We start from the raw sequence: 15,988 nt of genomic DNA on the forward strand, positions 1-15,988 counted from the left end.
TGCAAGCTGGAGCGGAGCAGGCAGGGTGAAGGCTGGCTCCTCCCGATGGCATCTTGGAATCCCCAGGCTCCAAGGAGACCTTAGAGCCCCTTCCAGTGTCTAAAGGGGCTCCGGGAGAGCTTGGAGTAACAAGAGGGAGTGGCTCACTGCCAGAGGGCAGGGTAAAATGGAATATTGGATACTGCTGACTCCCAGCTCAGTTGTTCTCTTTGGCTAGAATGCAGCCCATTGCCAACCCTGCACCCGAAGTCTCTCCCACTCTCCTTATGCACAGGGACTGGCAGAATAACCGTGGCACCTAGAGGTGCCAGCTTCCCCCACAGGGCTGACAGCATCCCTGGCTCAGCGGCAAGTGCCCTTGCCTTGACCAGGCAGGCACATTCCACAGGGCTGTTCTCCGTGCCGGTCAGAGTGGCACAGCATGGGTGAAAACGGGCTGAAGAGGAGAGGTTCAGTGGGGAAAAGCCGAAGGTCTCCCTGAGGCACCTGGCTGCACCTGGCACAGCTGTGGTGCCGGCAGTGCTGCTGACAGCATCGCAGCCATAAACCCGCTGCCCGGCCAGGGAGCCGATAACAGCGGGGGTGAAGTCCAACGCAGGCAGGTCCTGGGGAGCACATTCCAACCCGGGGCTCACGGTGTGCACTCTCCCAGCTCCGTTTTACCATCGCGGTGGCTGGGATGGCTGCAGGCGAGCAGGCGATGCTGGTCCTCCTGGTGCTGCTGGGTGAGTCTGCCGACATGGGGGTTGTGTGGTGGTGGAGGGAAGGGGTCTCCGTGTTGGCTGCTCCACTCTAGTCCTCTCCGGCATTTTGCCCAGCACTGGGGGCCGGGGCAGGTATAGCCCAGCTTGGCTCTGCTGGTGAAGTCAACCCGGGTTCCCAGGGTGAGCGGGTTCCGGAGGCCCCAGCACCGGGCTGGGGATCACCAATGGCTTTGTTCAGCGTGGGACAGAAAACGCCCAGATTTTCCTGTTACTTCCAAAAGGGGCTGGGACTCGAAGCACGGGTGCGACAGAGCAGAGTCAGTGCCCTGGCAGGCTGTGGCACCCCGATGCTGACGGAGGGAGGTGGTAGTGTGAGAGATGTGGAGTGCCGGGACAGTGGCGGGGTGGAGACGGTCGTCCAGGGGAAGATGCCACTGAGAGCTCAGCACCTGCCCCAGCGGGGCCCCAAACCGAGGTGCCCAGGCAAACGTCACCTGCAGCAGCCCTCCGTCACCTGCTGCTGGCACCATGCCTGGTTCCCTGCGGGGTTTTCAGCCCCATTGTCTCTCCCGTAGTCAGAACCGCCCTCCCCAGCGGGTCCGTGGTCGTCAACAGCTGCAGCAGCGCGGCTGAGCAGCTCTGCAACTTTATCTGTGACTGCAGCGACTGCTCGGATGAGAACCAGTGCGGTGAGTGCCCAGACTCCCAGGCCCCAGACCCACCCTCAGGCCCTGCTCTTGGGGTGAGAACAGGCAGTGTAGTGGAGGGTTGTTGTGGGTGCAGGTGCCCAGGATGGATACAGGATCCCAGAGTTGCTGCAGATGCACGGGGTAGGGACAAGTCCCTTTTGCAGGTGTCCAGGGTGAATACAGGTTGCCTGGGTGCAGGTGAGTCTGCCAGGTGGCTGCAGGATCCCAGGGGTGTATGTGTGTAGATCCCCTGGGCTGGCCACAGGTCCCCTGAGTGGCCCCAAAACTGCCTTGATCCCCCATCTCCCTACCCTCAGGGTACCTACGGGGCTCAGCAGTGCTGGGCACCTCCTTCACCTGTGACTTCGAGGACAGTGACTGTGGCTGGCAGGACGTGGGCACATCGACGTATGGATGGGTGCGAGGCCGGGCCAGCCTGGCCACGTGGGCGTGGGGCCTCATTCAGACCACACCATGGGTACTGACCTGGGTAAGTGGGAGCTGCTTGGTGAGCAGGCGCTGGGCACCACTCGGCTATGGGTACCCCAGAGTTGGGATGCCAGAACACCCATCCTTGTAGGGTGCAGGGGATGGAGCAGACCCATGGAGGGGCAGGAGTAGTGCTGGCACAGCTTCAGTGCCATCCCTTGGGGCTGCAGCCCCCGCTCTGCTTTCTTCCTTCCCCAGGTTGGTTCTTGGTGACCGTGTCACCCCCAGCAAAGACCACAGCCACGGCCTGGCTCATGTCACCTGAAATGCGGGACAGCTGCCACATGTGAGATCAGGACCTGGTATCACCTCTCAGGGAGCTGTGAGAGCACCCAAGGTGGGCATAGCTACTGGGCAGTGAGGATGGGAGGAACTTAGGAGGGATGGGGCCATCTGCCCCTATGGCAGGGACAGAGCCACCAGCACCTTGCCATCCTGTTTCCCTCTTCCACGCTCCACACGCAGAGCTGGTGGGACCTGGGGGTCCCAGCTCCAGCCCCCAGAGCTGGCAGGGCTCCATTCATTCCTTTGGGTAGCCCAGGATGCCCTGTACTGAGGGCACTTTTGGGGCTCCCTCAGGACTGAACCAGACAGAGCAGCCAGTGCTGCACCTGGCTGTGGCACTCAACGAGGTGGTGGGGCTGTGGCAGAGCCCCGAGCGCAGCACTGAGGGCTGGCACCAGCTGGTTGCCTACCCCGGCCGGATCACAGAGTTCCAGGTGAGACAGTGTTGGTACCAGGTACTGTCCCCATAAGCTGGGGCCAGAGGAGCTGGGCGATGTTCTGAGACTCAGCCTGGCCACCTCATGCCATCCCCATTCTCCTGTCACAGCTCATCTTCTCCCTTACACAACCACCCACCTGTGGGGCAGAGGTGGCACTCGATGACATCATGTTCATTAACTGTGGCTTACCAGGTGAGACCCACATCAGCTGGGATGTGAGCTGGGATCTTGGGGAGCTGAGCGGGGTGCAAAACCCAGGGGAGCTCTCCCATTGCTTGCTGTGTCTTGGGCCACTCTGCCCTGGCCAGACTTTGAAGTGGGCAGTGAAAACCTGTCTGTTGAGCCACCCAAGGGAACAATGTGGGAGTGCTCACCACATCCCTGTGGGACCAGCCACTCACTGATACGTATTCCCTGGCACCAGAGGTTGAGCAGCAAGTCTGTGAAGCCCAGGAGAGCCACTGCCACCGTGGCTCCTGCCTGGCACAGCATCGTTTCTGCGACGGCACTGATGACTGCGGGGACAGCTCGGACGAGGCACAGTGTGGTGAGACCCTCTGGCCCCAGGGAGAGTCTGCAGATGAACTGAGGGTCTGCCTTTGTGGGGCAAAGCTGTGCTCTGGACTGGCAGGGGTTCCCCCCAGTTCTGTCCCATGCCGGGACAGATTCTGAGGGTTTGCAGAGGGGTGGCATCAGCCCAGCCCATTGCAGGGACCTAAGAGAGGGCTGGGACCTCAGTCTCTGGGTCACTGCTGTCCCTTCTCCTTACAGAGAACTTCACCCACTGCTCCTTTGACCATGATCTCTGTGGCTGGGAGGATGTGGCTGAGCCACCAGTGTGGGGCAGGAACACAAGCCTGAACCTGGGCACCTCTTATGGCATTCCCTCGGGACCACAGCAACAACAGCAGGGCTGGTATGTGGTGAGGCATCAGTGCTCCAGTGGAGCCCCACTGCAGGTGGATGTGCACTGGGATGACACATGCCTGGGCTCTGCTCAAGGCTGTGCAAGGACAGTGGTGTCCTTGTGCACCCACACATCTGCCTGGCTCCACTCAACCCCAGCATCTTCTGCAGGGTTTTTCCTCCACGTGGGCAGTGGCCCCACTGCACAGGCTGATGGCATAGCTCAACTCAGCAGCCCCACCTTCCAAGCCACCAACTCCTGTTCTGTGAGTCACAGCTGGGACCTCAGGATGCCAGAGCTCATGTGGGCATGGCAGTGACAGGAGATGGGGTTCCCAGTGCTGGGGACCCTCATGTGGGCTGGGGCTGTGGTTGGCCCTTGCTGGGGATGGGCATCAGGTTTTTGGGGGTGGTTTGGTGCCAGTTGGGATCTCTGAGCTCCTCACAGCCCCTTTGTGGGATGCAGGGGGCTGTGTGCCCCTGCCCTGAGGGCTCACCCTCCTCCCCATCCCTAGCTCATATTGTACTGCCACCTTCATGGCTCAGCCACCAGCAAACTCAGCATCTCCTATGTAACCAACTTTACCAAGCACCTGATGAGGGAGAGGACAGGAGACCTGGGCAGCTGCTGGGTCCGGAGAGAGTGGACTTCAACGTGATGCATCCCTTCAAGGTAGGCTGGTGGTGTGCTGAGGAAAGCTGGGCTGCCCCCAGGGTCAGGGACCACAGCTGTGTACAGGGGCAGCACCACCCCCCAAGCCCACCGTGGCCATGCCAGTCCACGCTGTGCAGCCCTGTCAGCCACAGCATTGCCCTGCTCCCACTGGGTCCCTTCCTGGGGAGAATGTGTGTCAGCCCATGACAGGCTCTGGCTCTCCCTATCCCATGGCTCCCTGGTGTCACCCTAATCCCCCCCATACTGTGAAGGGCCTCTTGCTGATGTTGCTGACGTGGTGCTTCTCTGCAGGTGCTGATTGAGGGGCTGGCAGCAGGGGAACCGTGGCCGTCGATGACCTGATCCTGTCTCCAGGCTGTGTGGCGGAGCAGGGTGAGCTGGTGGGCAGTGTCCCCCCCAGTGTGGGCAGCTGTCCCTGGTGTCTTGTGCCCATGGCACCGTGCCTAAAGGACCCCGACATGGTCTGCCTGCCCCTCTGCTCATCACAGAAACCATCGTGGGTGCAGCACAGCAAACTGGTGCTGATACCTTTGTCCTGTGGCTGTGACACTCCATCCTCTGTGTCAAAATGTGTCACACAAGCAGCTCTTATTAGGCCCTGGGTCCCCTGGTGGCAACTAGACTGGACTGGGACTGGATGGGGGAAAGTCAGGGAGATGCTTGGGGACAGGGGACAGTGGTTTGAAGGGCTGACTGATGCTGTTGCTGGGACTTTCACCACTGCTCTCCATCCTGGGGTGTTTCACCATCAGAGAAGCCTCTGGTGACGCTGCCGAGCCAGGCAGGTGCCAGCCTCTGCGCAGCAGACAAGATGGCCTGTGACAGTGGGGACTGCATCGCCACAGAGCTGGCCTGTGACTTCGCTGACACGTGTGCTGATGGCTCCGATGAGAAGCGCTGTGGTGAGAGCCAAGGCAGGCACCTGCACCAGTACCCCAGCAGTGGAGGGGACCAGGCACCCCCAGGCTGGCATGGCTGGGGCACGTGAGTGCCTGCACAGCCCTTGGGAGAACAATGGCTAGCAAGACTGAGTCTGGAGTTTTGGGTTTCCCAGAGAAGCTGTGGCTGCCCCTGGATCCCTGAAAGTCCAAGGCTGGTTGGACATTGGGGTTTGGAGCACCCTGGGACAGTGGGAGGTATCCCTCCCCATGGCAGAGGGGTGGAATGAGATGAGCCTTAAGGTCCTTCCAACCCAAATCAGTCTGGGATCCTAGGATTCTTTAACTTCGCAGGGACAACAGCCTTTGAGTCAGGGGCTGGGGGCTGGCACGATGTCAGCTTGGGACGGCTGAGCTGGGGTCTGCAGAACGTCACTGAATCTGACAGCTTCCTCACAGGTGAGGCTGTTCTCACTACCCAGACATGCTCTTCAGTGCTCAGCACCGCTGGAGCCCCCAGAGCAGGGACCCCCAGTGGGTGCCACTGCACAATGGGGCATGATGCCCAGGCATGGTGCTGGGCTGGGGATGCTACCAGTGATGTGGGACCCCAGTCCTCACCTCACAGAGTGTTTCTGTGCCCAGGGACTTTCTTGGCCCTCCAGACAGGAGAAGGACAGATGGTGGGTCCTGCGAAGGCACGAACACCTCCGCTGGGCCCCTCTGGCCCTGCCTGCACCATGGAGATGAGCTACCACATCCACAGTGACCCCCAAGGTAACCTCCTGCTCACCCCCAGGGTGCCCTGCTTGTTTCCTGTCCCCAGGCCCCCCATGCCCACCTGCCTTTGCCACCTCTCCCAACCCTGCTTTGCCCCATCACATCATCCTGGAGCTGGGGTGTCTCCATCCCTGCACCCTGTGACCATGGGCTGGTGCCATGGAGGGCTCTCACAGGGTGGCCAGGGGTTTTAGGTGTCCACAGCCTCTGTACCACCTCTTGTTCCAGGCTTCCTTGCCATCAGTGTCACAGATTACACCACTGGCACCACCCAGCTGGTCTGGCAGACACAAGGTCGTGGCAGCCCAACTAGGGGACATGTCCGTGTCCCACTGGGAGAGAGAAGCCGTCCCTTCCAGGTGTGCTGGATGCACAGGGACCAGCCTGGGGGGACTTTCAGTGGGACAGTACCACTGCTGACAGGCACTCCGGGCTCATGGCTGCTGCCCCCAGGTTGAGCTGCTGGCACTGGTGGATCTCCAGGGCTCGGGGAGTGTGTGGTTTGACAACGTGACATTTGAGCAGTGCTACCTACCTCGACGTGGTGTTACCCACAGCTGCGGGTATGGCCAGGGTGCAGGCAGGGAGGGTAACTCCAGACCCTTTCCATGGGGGCTGCCTGGTACTTGTCACTCTGTCCAAGAGCAGGACCATGGTGCAGAAGGCCAAAGGTCAGGGCCAAGCACATATTCTGCCCTGGCCTGAGACCCCTGCATGGGGTAAACCTGGGGAGTGGGACAGGGGAACAGGGAGAAAGGGATGTTTGGGGGACCCACTTGCTTCTGTGATGCCTTACCCCTTTCCACCTCCATACTGTCACCTCTCTCTGGCCAGAGCTGTCCTGCAACTTTGAGACGGGCATGTGTGGCTGGTACCAGGATCTGTCCAGTGACTTCAAATGGGTCCACAGCACAGGGCAGGGACAGGGCTCTGACCACACCACTGGCTCGGGTAAGGGGCTGGTCACTCTTTGGGTGAACTCAGGAGCCCAGGGCATCCCCTAGCCTTCACTCCCCAGCGCCAAGACATGCCCTGTGCACACTCAGGAGCTCGATGCCTTTGGAGCAGGCTCACCTAGAGCAACCTGGGAGCACTGAGATCTAGGCCGTGGGTGATGCAAAACACATCATGACCCCCTCCACCCTGCCTGTTCCCAACATTCAGGCTACTTCTTGTCTGTGGACCCCTCTGTGCCATGGAGCCATGGGCAGCGGGCCCAGCTCCTCACGTCCCGTCAGGAGCCGGCCACTGTCCCACACTGTCTCTCCTTCTGGTACCGCCTGGCTGGCCCACAAATTGGTATGTGCCCCATGGCATCCTCCCGGGCTGCCCAGACCTGGCTCTGAGGACAGTGGGATCCCCAAGTGTTGCGGGATGGCTGCCCCCATGCCCCCCTCTGCCCAGGTACCCTGAACCTCAAGCTGCGGCTGGAGGGAGGGGAGGAGGTGGTGTTGTGGACCCCGAGGAACCCAGGGCAGTGTCTGGCACCGGGCATGGGCAACGTTGCCCACCACAGGCCAGCAGCGGTACCAGGTGAGGACCAGGCCCCCCATGTCCCTGGCACCTGCAAGGCGCAGGGTGTCTGACACTGCTGCCTGGGGGCAGGTGGCTTTCGAGGTGCTGCATGATGGTTTCCTGGGGGATGTGGGGCTGGACGACATCACGCAGACAGCGGGACCCTGTGGGGCCGAGCACTCCTGCACCTTTGAGGCAGAGGGCTGTGGGCTGGCAGCCAGCGGAAAGGGCACCTGGCAGCGACAGAGCAATGGCACTGGCACCACTGCTGCCCTGTGGCTGACCACACCACCGGCACTGCTGCAGGTACAGGGCTGTGGCAGCCCTCTTGCTTCCCTGCTGCACTGAGTGTCCCCCTGCCTGCTCTGAGTGTCCTGCCTGTACCCCACACCAGCCCTGCCTGCTCTCCCTGTATCCCCCCTGCTCTGCTCTCCCTGCCCTCCCCAGCATGAGCAGAAGGCAATACTGCACAGTTCCAACCCTGGAACTCCCCAAAGAAAGAGGCTCCCTAATCCTTGGGAGGTTCCCAAGCTGGGGAGACCTGGGGGGAAAACCCAGCCCCAGTTGTTCCCTAGCGCTCCCCAGCAGGGCTGGGCAGGGGTCACAGCACAGGGGCTTCTCTCCTCCAGGCCATTACATGGTGGTGAATACGGGCAGGGTCTCCCTGCCTGCGGGGCACACAGCTGCCCTCACCTCCCAGCCCTACCAGCCCTCCATGTCTGCCCAGTGCCTGGCCTTCTGGTACCAGCTAAGTGCTGGGACCCCAGGTGAGTACCACCTGTGCTGACACCCCTGGGGACACCTCCAGATGGGTGGGGACCACCCACACAACACAGCTCTGGACCCCTGCTCCATGGTGGGTGTCCTGGGCAGGTTCCCTCAGGGTGTTCATGGAGCAGAGCACGGTGAGGAGCAAAATTCTGAGCATAAGCACCATGGAAGGGCAACTGGCACCGCAGCCACGTCACCATCCAGCCCGATGGCGAGTGGCAGGTAAGACAGGAGAGGATGCTGGGGGCAGCTGGAGGTGATGAGGGGGTGCATGGAGGCTGCCAGCCTCAGCATGTCACCCTGCCCAGGTGGTGTTTGAGGCAGTGGGAGCTGGAGGTGACCACGGATACATTGCACTGGATGACCTGCGCGTGTCAGATGGAGCCTGTCCTGAGCCAGGTGAGACCCCACCCCACAGGGGCACTATGGATCAGAGGGGGAGGATGAGATATCCTGTGAGGGCATGTAAGTCATGGGGGTGGGGACAGACCTGTTCCTGCCCTGATCTTGGCCTGGCCCAAAGCTGGGGGTGTGTACCACCCAGGTGCCCCATCTCCTGCCAGGTAGCACTGGGTGTCTCACAGCCCTGCTTTCCTCCCAGCATCCTGTGACTTCGAGCAGGACACCTGCGGCTGGAGCAGCCCCCCAGATCCCCGCTTGCACAGTTTTGCCTGGGGCTGGAAGAGCGGGATCACCCTGGCCAAGTACCCTGGCCCTGAGCAGGATCATACCCTGGGCACAAGGAATGGTAGGAAACACCCATCCCTGCCCAAGCAGCCTGGCATGGCCAAAACGAGGAAGAAGAGCTGGGGATGGATGGGGTCAGTCCAGTACACCCTGGCTGTAGGAGGCCTGGCTCCACAGCATTCCTGTCTCTTTTTTGCCTGGGAGGGGCAGCTCAGCCCCAAGGGCAGTGAGGTGCAGGGCTGGTTTGTGTCATCCTCCAGGCATCACTCTGGGCGTTTTGAGGAAGAGTGGGACAAGCGGGGTGGAACAAATGGGTGCAGGACTGGGGGACACGCTGCGCTCTGTCCCTGTCTGCCCAGGTCACTACATGCACTTTGACACCAGCGTGCTGGGTGCCAGGGGCTCCAGTGCCCTGCTGGAGAGCCCACCCCTGCCCGCGGCCACCGACTCCTGCCTGCGCTTCTGGTACTGCATGGACATCCCGGAGCACCTCTGTGAGCACGGCAAGGGCAGGGAGGAGGTGCCATCCCCGGGTCTCATGTATGGGAGTGGGGGCCTCAACATGGACCATGGACCTCTGCTGGTTCCAGCTGGGCAGTGGCGATGACCCGTTCACTCTGGGTGCGGTCATCCCAGTAGAGGATGGCATGGCTGGGAGGGCTCGGTGGCTCTTGTGGGCTCGGGGCAGCCGGTAATGCCCGGACGCCTGTGGCCCCTCCTTGCAGCCAGCGGGGAGCTGCGAGTGACGCTGCAGGGCGCGGCGGGGCAGCGCACGGTGTGGAGCGTGCCCACCCGCAGCCGGGGCTGGCAGGGCGCAGTGGTGCCGCTGCAGAGCACCAGTGAGTTCCAGGTAAGTGGGGCCACCGGGGGTGCAGGGTGTCTCCGGGGGTGCAGCAGCACCTCAGACCCCACCTTCCCCCACAGATCAGCTTTGAGATCACCACCGGAGGTGGCCGATGGAGGGGACAGTAGCACTGGATGACATCACGTACAGCGCCAGGGTGGGCTGCCATTCCAGCCCGGAGAGTCCAGTGGAAGGTGCGGGGTGCGGGGGGGGGGGGGGGGGGGGGGTACGGGGTTCTGGCTGTGAAAGGTCAACCCAGAGCTGCCCAGGGTGCTGGGCTGAGGCTGGAGACAGCTCTCTGGGCAGTGACAGCATTTCCTCCACCTGCAGGGAAACCCTCCCAATTTTGTGACGGAGGTGATGCTCAGTCTGCTCCTGGCCCTCGTCATAGTGGGGCTGGTGGCTGCTGGGGGCTGGTACTGCTTGAAACAGCGAGGCGCAGCGAGCAGGACACCGACAGAGAGCAACAGTCCCCAGGGCTTCGACAACATCACCTTCCGGGATGTAAGGACAGGGTGAAAGACTTCCCTGATTACTCCAGCTGTACCAAAACAGCGTTTTCCTGAAAGCTCAGCAAATGTCAGCAGGTTCTCCCTGCCCCCGCGTTCCGCCAACGCGACAGAGAGGTGCAAAGGGTGCCTCTTATCTGCTTGTTGACAAAAAAGTGACCCCGAGCTGTAGGACAAACTTAAAAGTGCTGCTGCCACCAGGCAGCTGCTCCGGAAAGAGCTGAGTGTGCTCCCACCCCAGAGTCTTGAGGGAAGGGGTCTGGCAAACCTGCCTCCTCCTCACTCGGCACTCTCATTAGTGCAAGGTGGCTGAAGCTTTAGGTCCCGTGGACAGATCTGGTGCCATGACATCTCCAGCAGAGCCACCAGCCCCAGCATGGACTCCAACAACAAACGTGGAGCTCCCTGGGCACACTGGGGATTTGGTGCCTCTGGTGGGGGTCACAGCGGGCTGGCACACAGATTGTCCTTGCTGAAGCCTGAAAGAAATCCTGGTGTTTCACAGCAGACAGCACACGTTTGTCACCACTTCCCACTCACCTTTCTTTGCAGGACAAGGTCATTATATCTCCAAGGGAGGAGGATGAGTCTTGAAATTGGCAGCCAGCAACAAATTGCCTGCGCCCGCCGGGCAGACCACCCTCGACAGGAATCCACACTCCATCAGTTGCCTGCTCTCTGCCCCCACCGGGGAGCCGGCAGCCCGGGGAGCCTGTCCCGCCCAGGGACACACCGCACGCATATCACTACCTCCAAGTGCTCGGGAAAAGCGTTGTTGTTGTTTGTAACATGAACTTTCTGTTTTCAAGACACAGCAATGTGCCCGTGCTTTGACAGGGGGAAGGAGTGGGAGTTCTCACAGTGGCTGTCCTCATGCAAACAGGGTTGTGGCCATGGAAGGGGGGTGAAGTGTGGGGTCCTGGCCCCCAGAGCTGGGAAGAGCAGTGGGTGCTGCAGAGGGAAGACCAGGAGAAAGCACAAGAGCTGCTGGGGCACAGAGACCACACAGGGAGGAAGCTCAGTGCCTCTGGTTTTTGGGAGGGTGAGTGGTGGGTGGGAGGAGCAGGGGGTGCCCCACACAGTACCCCTGAGGGCAGCAGGTAGCTCCCACTCTGGTGTAGGGTGCCCACCTGCTGCCCACACCTTGTGAATGCACTTGACAAACATCACTGGGAAACTCAAAAATGTTCCTGAGGTGCAGGCTGTGGTCAGGCCTGGACCCCCACCATGCACCGAGCACACCCGAGCCCAGGACCCCTCCCTCATGCCCAGCTTTCACACCTTAACACTGTGAACTCCAAACCCAGCTCCACACAGCCCAGTTCAGCCCCTGTACAAGGAGCCCATCAGCATCCTGCCACCCCCAGCCCCATGTCCAGCTAGAGGGACATCTTGCTTCCCCAGATTGTGACCCTCCCACCCAGCTGTGTCCCCCTTAGGTGATGCCTGTCATGCCAAAACCATCCCCACAGCCCTGTCCTGCTTGCAGAAATGAGGGCCCAACAGAGCTGAGAGCTTGGGAAGGGCACGGAGGGCTCATGCTTCACCTGATGTCTCTGCACCTGCCTGACTCTGCAGATCCCCACAGCCTCCCCTCACCTCCACAGCACTCATTCCATCCCCAGGCTGCTGGCCAAGCTGCACCATTCCTGACCCAGGGAGAGGTGACCAACCAGGAAGACAGTGACAGTGCTCATCCCAGGCACCCCAGATGTCCCCTTAATTACAATCCCAGAAGGAAGAGGTGGTGCGCTCCAGTCACCCACACAACATTTACTAGCAGCTGGTCACATGCAGCAGCTCCCCATGGCAACTGAAGGGTATCAAACTTTATTATAGATCTCTTTAAAACAGGCTGGAAAGAATAAACCAAACTCATTGAGATACAGTGACTGACTCATCATTTCTGATCAAGCCCCAACTCTCCCAAATTATTTATATATAATATATCTCACCCATCCCCCAAATTGTTTCAATTAAATCATCACATTTCAGACCAACCCAAGTGCCTTAACATCAGCTGCTGCTAACACCACAATGTACATGTTTTCTGGCAAATCAGAGGAAGGGTTTGGGTTTTTTCTGGGGTTTAGATCCTCAATCTCTGAAAAGGAGCAAGGAAAAACAAACATCAGGAAAATTGCTTCTTAAAGGTTGCCTTTTTACAGCAGGTACAGATGCAGCAGATTTCCCCCAAAGCAAGTCTGAAACCCTCTTGTTCAGCTTGGCAATATGCAGAGTGGTTGAGGAGAACCAGATCAGTCTGAGCAAACTGATTTCGAGGCTTTGTTGTCATTTCCCTTTAGGGCCAGTTTCCAGTGGTTTTCCAATGTCCTTTCCACGAAGTTTGAGGCCTGGAATAAGACAAAGGAGACCACTACCATCAGCACTCAATCATTCACCCAGTAACTTTTATTTCCACCAAATTCAGCCTCAACAAAAAGAACATCCAGAAAGAGAGCAGGGGAACCAGAGTTCAAGAGAATTCTACTTTAGTTTCTAGGAGTACCAGACCAACTTCAAAGAAAAACCAATCAGATGGGATCTGAACCAGCCCAGGAGAGCAAAAACAACACTAAATCCTCCCTCAAGTGCCATCAGGCTTTCACGGGTCTCAGCATCTCACAAGTTTTGGAGCAAGTACATAGGGATGGTCCCCAGGGCACAGCCACAGGCATAAAGGTGCAGACAAAGATCAAGAGCTCCCAGATCTGTTTCAGTCAGCAGACCCAGATTTTATCAGAACATGACTTAATGGCACCACACAATAAAACTTCAGCCAGCAATGTTCCTCACAGGAAAAAGGTAAATACCTTTCCCCAAACTATGCCTCCCAAACACTGGCAGTATTTCTGAAATATCCCTTAACTCACCGATGGCTCTTTCAATCTTGCCCATGACCTGGTTATTTGGGATCGCTCGTCCTGATTCATAGTCAGCGATAACTTGTGGTTTTTCATTGATTTTCTGAAGAGAGAATGAGTCTCAAACATAGCAACACTCAGCAGCAGCCCCCCAGGACTCACAGAGATAAAGAACGGCCCCTCATTACGCCAGGAGAGATGATAAAGTGCTGCTCCCAGGTTGACTCCACCCCCCTAACACCTCCATGCAGTGTCCCAGTGCTGGTGACATCCATCCTGAACAGACTTTATCCTCCCTCCTTTTCAGGAGAAGTTGAACACCAGGGATTACTGTTCCTTCAGACAAGGAGTTGCTAAAACTGCTCAGCCCAGAAGGTACAAACCTCTTGGGTTGGTGTGAGCTGCTGGAGAAAGCGGGCAGCAGCCTCCACCAGCTCAGCAGCCACAGACAGGCTCTGCCTCCAACCTGGGGCTCAAGGGCTCCACAGACAAACCTCAAAACTTTTCCTAGACCACTGAAGCTGCCAGGACATCAGACACCAGAGATGCTGTATTCCCCAAACTTCCAGCCCATGACACCATCCCACTGCAGCTGCCCATGAGGAAACAGGAAAGGTGCCCGCCCTCAGCTGGAGGTGCTCCACTCACCGTGGCCAGGTCCTTCTGCGTGAGGCCCTTGCTCTGCCGGCCCTGCTGGATCACTTTGCCCACCTCTAGGGAAACTCTGTCATGGTGCAGCTCCTCTGTTTCACGGTCAAGCTTGGCCGTGTTCTTTGTAATGAAGTGTGTTGTTTGTTCTGGCCTGCTGCCCCTGTCATTTGAAGCGAGAACAAAACAACAACCAAGGACAAACAAAATAAGGCTCAGAGCTGTGCCAAAAATATCAAAGGACTTTTTCCAAGCCCTCAGCTGCCCAGGATCCCAGGGAACTGTCAGGATTTCAACATACCAACATCAACATTGATCTTGCCCAGAGCCTGCCGATCAGGGAACAGTACCTTAGCCCTGCTCATGGTGCTGTGCACACCTAGCCCTTCCCTACTTCACACCTGAACTTTACTTCAGACAGGGCAAGTCTTGCTTTTTCTTGGGGATTTAATGCAACAGAGGTCAATACTTGAACTTGAATCAAGCTTGCTCAGGTATGAGGCAGCACAAGTAAGTGACTTTTAAGCAATTTTCTGACACTTTTTAAAGTATAGTCTAACTGTACTTAGCTTTGCTGAAAGACTGAGCTTCAACACACACTGTTTTCTCTCATGTTATTGCTGGGTTCTCTCACATTAGTCTCTGACATTTGATGTCCCAATAAAGCTTCTAGAATCATCTCTATTTATTTCCAGCCATCATAATCGCCCCCCTACAGTGAGAGAACCCAGCAATTTACATCGGAGAAAAAACACGGAATTTTTCGAGAGCAGCACCACAGGAAGATCGGCAGCCATTCAAACTCACAAGACAAATAAGCTGCCAAAACGGGGAGTTTAAGTTTTGTGATCATAAAAGCTTTTTCCAACACCTCTGCAGAAATCAGGCAGATCTCTGTCCTGGGTAGCCAGAAGCTAAGGAGCAGCTCCAGGGGCCTCACCCCGCGCCCCAGGGAAGCGTTACGGCCCAGTTCGGAATCGTTGGCTCAGCCGGGCGGTGCCGCCTCCTGCCTCCTCTCCCCATCCCAGGACACCGCCCCAAACCGGGCCGGGCACTCCCCGAGGGATACCCACACTTCTTGGAGGTCTCCACGTCCTCCCCGCGCCGCTGGGCCGCCAAGATCGCCTGGGGAAAGAGCGAAGGAGCGCGGTGAGCGCGGCGCGCGTGGCGCTACTCGGAGCGAGGGCCTCGACCACGCCAAACCCAGGCCCGACGCCTGCCCGGCCCCCACCGCTCCCCCCGCTGACCTGCTTGGACTTGGCCTGGGCCGCGCTCGGGCCCTTCTTGCGCAGCACCGTGACCGTGTCCCAGTCGCTCTCCGCCATCGCTCCGACCCCGCCCGGGCCGCGCCCGCCGCCGGGCACCGCCCAGTGCCCGCCTCCGGGGGCGTGGCCACGCGGCGTCCGCTGATAGGGCGAGGTGCACGCCCTTCAGGAAATGCGGCCGCTCATAGGCAGGAACAGGCGGCGGGCGAGGCCGGGGTTCCTGCCCGGACTATAGGCTTAACAGCGCCCTGGCGTGACGCAGCTCCGTTTGATAGGCGCAGAGCCCTGCCAACCAGCTTTCTCGCTATGCGATTGGCTGCTGCTCACGCCAGCCTGGGGCGGACGGCACGTGCCTGTACACGCTAAGATTGGCTGTTGCCCTGCCAGTCACCCGGACCCGGCAAGGATTGGTTTGTTCTGCGGTGCTGTCACACCCGTTGATCAATAGCCCTGCCCGGCTGAGCCGAGTCGAGCATGCGCAGTGCGGCGGCTCGCGGTGCCGGTTCGCCCGGACCCGTTGGTACTGGGTGCGCCTGCGGGCACCGGTGGGGCGGGGCACGGCACGGCACGGCACGGCAGGGATGTGCTGTGGGGCCCTGGTGCTGCCGGGAGCCCGGCAGAGCATTCACAGGACCGACACGGGCACGGGCACGGGCACGGGCACGGGCATGGGCACGTCCGGAGGGACCAAGGGAGGAGCGACTGAGGGCACTGGTTTGGTTCAGCCTAGAGAAGGCGATACTGAGGTTAAACCTCACCGGGGGTTGCAGCTCCTCCCGCGGGGCAGCTCCGGTCTCTGCTGGCTGAGACAGGGACAGGAGCCCGGGAATGGCTGGAGCTGGGCCAGGGCAGGCTCAGGCTGGAGCTCAGGGCAAGGCTCTTCCTTCCCCCAGAGGTGCTGGCACTGCCCAGGCTCCTCAGGGAATGGGCACGGCCCCGAGGCTGCCAGAGCTCCAGGAGCGTTTGGACACCAGGGATGGACAGGCTGGGATTGTTGGGGGGGCTGGGCAGGGACAGGGGCTGCACTGGGTGATCCTG

At 59.5% G+C, this 15,988-nt stretch overlaps 2 protein-coding genes across 2 annotated transcripts; one reads left to right on the forward strand and one right to left on the reverse strand.

Moving 5' to 3' along the window:
- Positions 1-658: 658 nt before the first annotated feature.
- MAMDC4 (MAM domain containing 4) lies at positions 659-10,767 on the forward strand (the record flags this gene model as incomplete). The annotated part of the gene is given in 40 exon segments (XM_079324569.1): positions 659-725; positions 1,280-1,393; positions 1,711-1,839; positions 1,842-1,883; positions 2,081-2,153; positions 2,155-2,203; positions 2,464-2,601; positions 2,715-2,799; positions 3,032-3,154; positions 3,379-3,493; positions 3,495-3,523; positions 3,685-3,779; positions 4,029-4,146; positions 4,149-4,186; positions 4,481-4,493; positions 4,496-4,561; positions 4,942-5,091; positions 5,422-5,526; positions 5,713-5,844; positions 6,076-6,206; positions 6,301-6,384; positions 6,386-6,410; positions 6,682-6,798; positions 7,012-7,146; positions 7,252-7,306; positions 7,308-7,380; positions 7,453-7,630; positions 7,633-7,668; positions 7,992-8,129; positions 8,236-8,308; positions 8,310-8,355; positions 8,442-8,532; positions 8,735-8,881; positions 9,180-9,314; positions 9,546-9,670; positions 9,745-9,763; positions 9,766-9,858; positions 9,995-10,041; positions 10,043-10,168; positions 10,726-10,767. Coding segments are annotated over 40 exon segments (3,576 nt in total). The 5' UTR covers positions 659-679.
- Positions 10,768-11,982: 1,215 nt separating this feature from the next.
- EDF1 (endothelial differentiation related factor 1) lies at positions 11,983-15,089 on the reverse strand. Its single transcript, XM_079324204.1, is given in 6 exon segments — positions 11,983-12,527; positions 13,047-13,140; positions 13,686-13,817; positions 13,820-13,848; positions 14,759-14,810; positions 14,933-15,089. Coding segments are annotated over 6 exon segments (447 nt in total). The 5' UTR covers positions 15,011-15,089; the 3' UTR covers positions 11,983-12,465.
- Between the last annotated feature and the right edge of the window lie 899 nt (positions 15,090-15,988).

Source organism: Erithacus rubecula (assembly GCF_903797595.1).
Source record: "Erithacus rubecula genome assembly, chromosome: 21".
NCBI lineage: Eukaryota > Metazoa > Chordata > Aves > Passeriformes > Muscicapidae > Erithacus > Erithacus rubecula.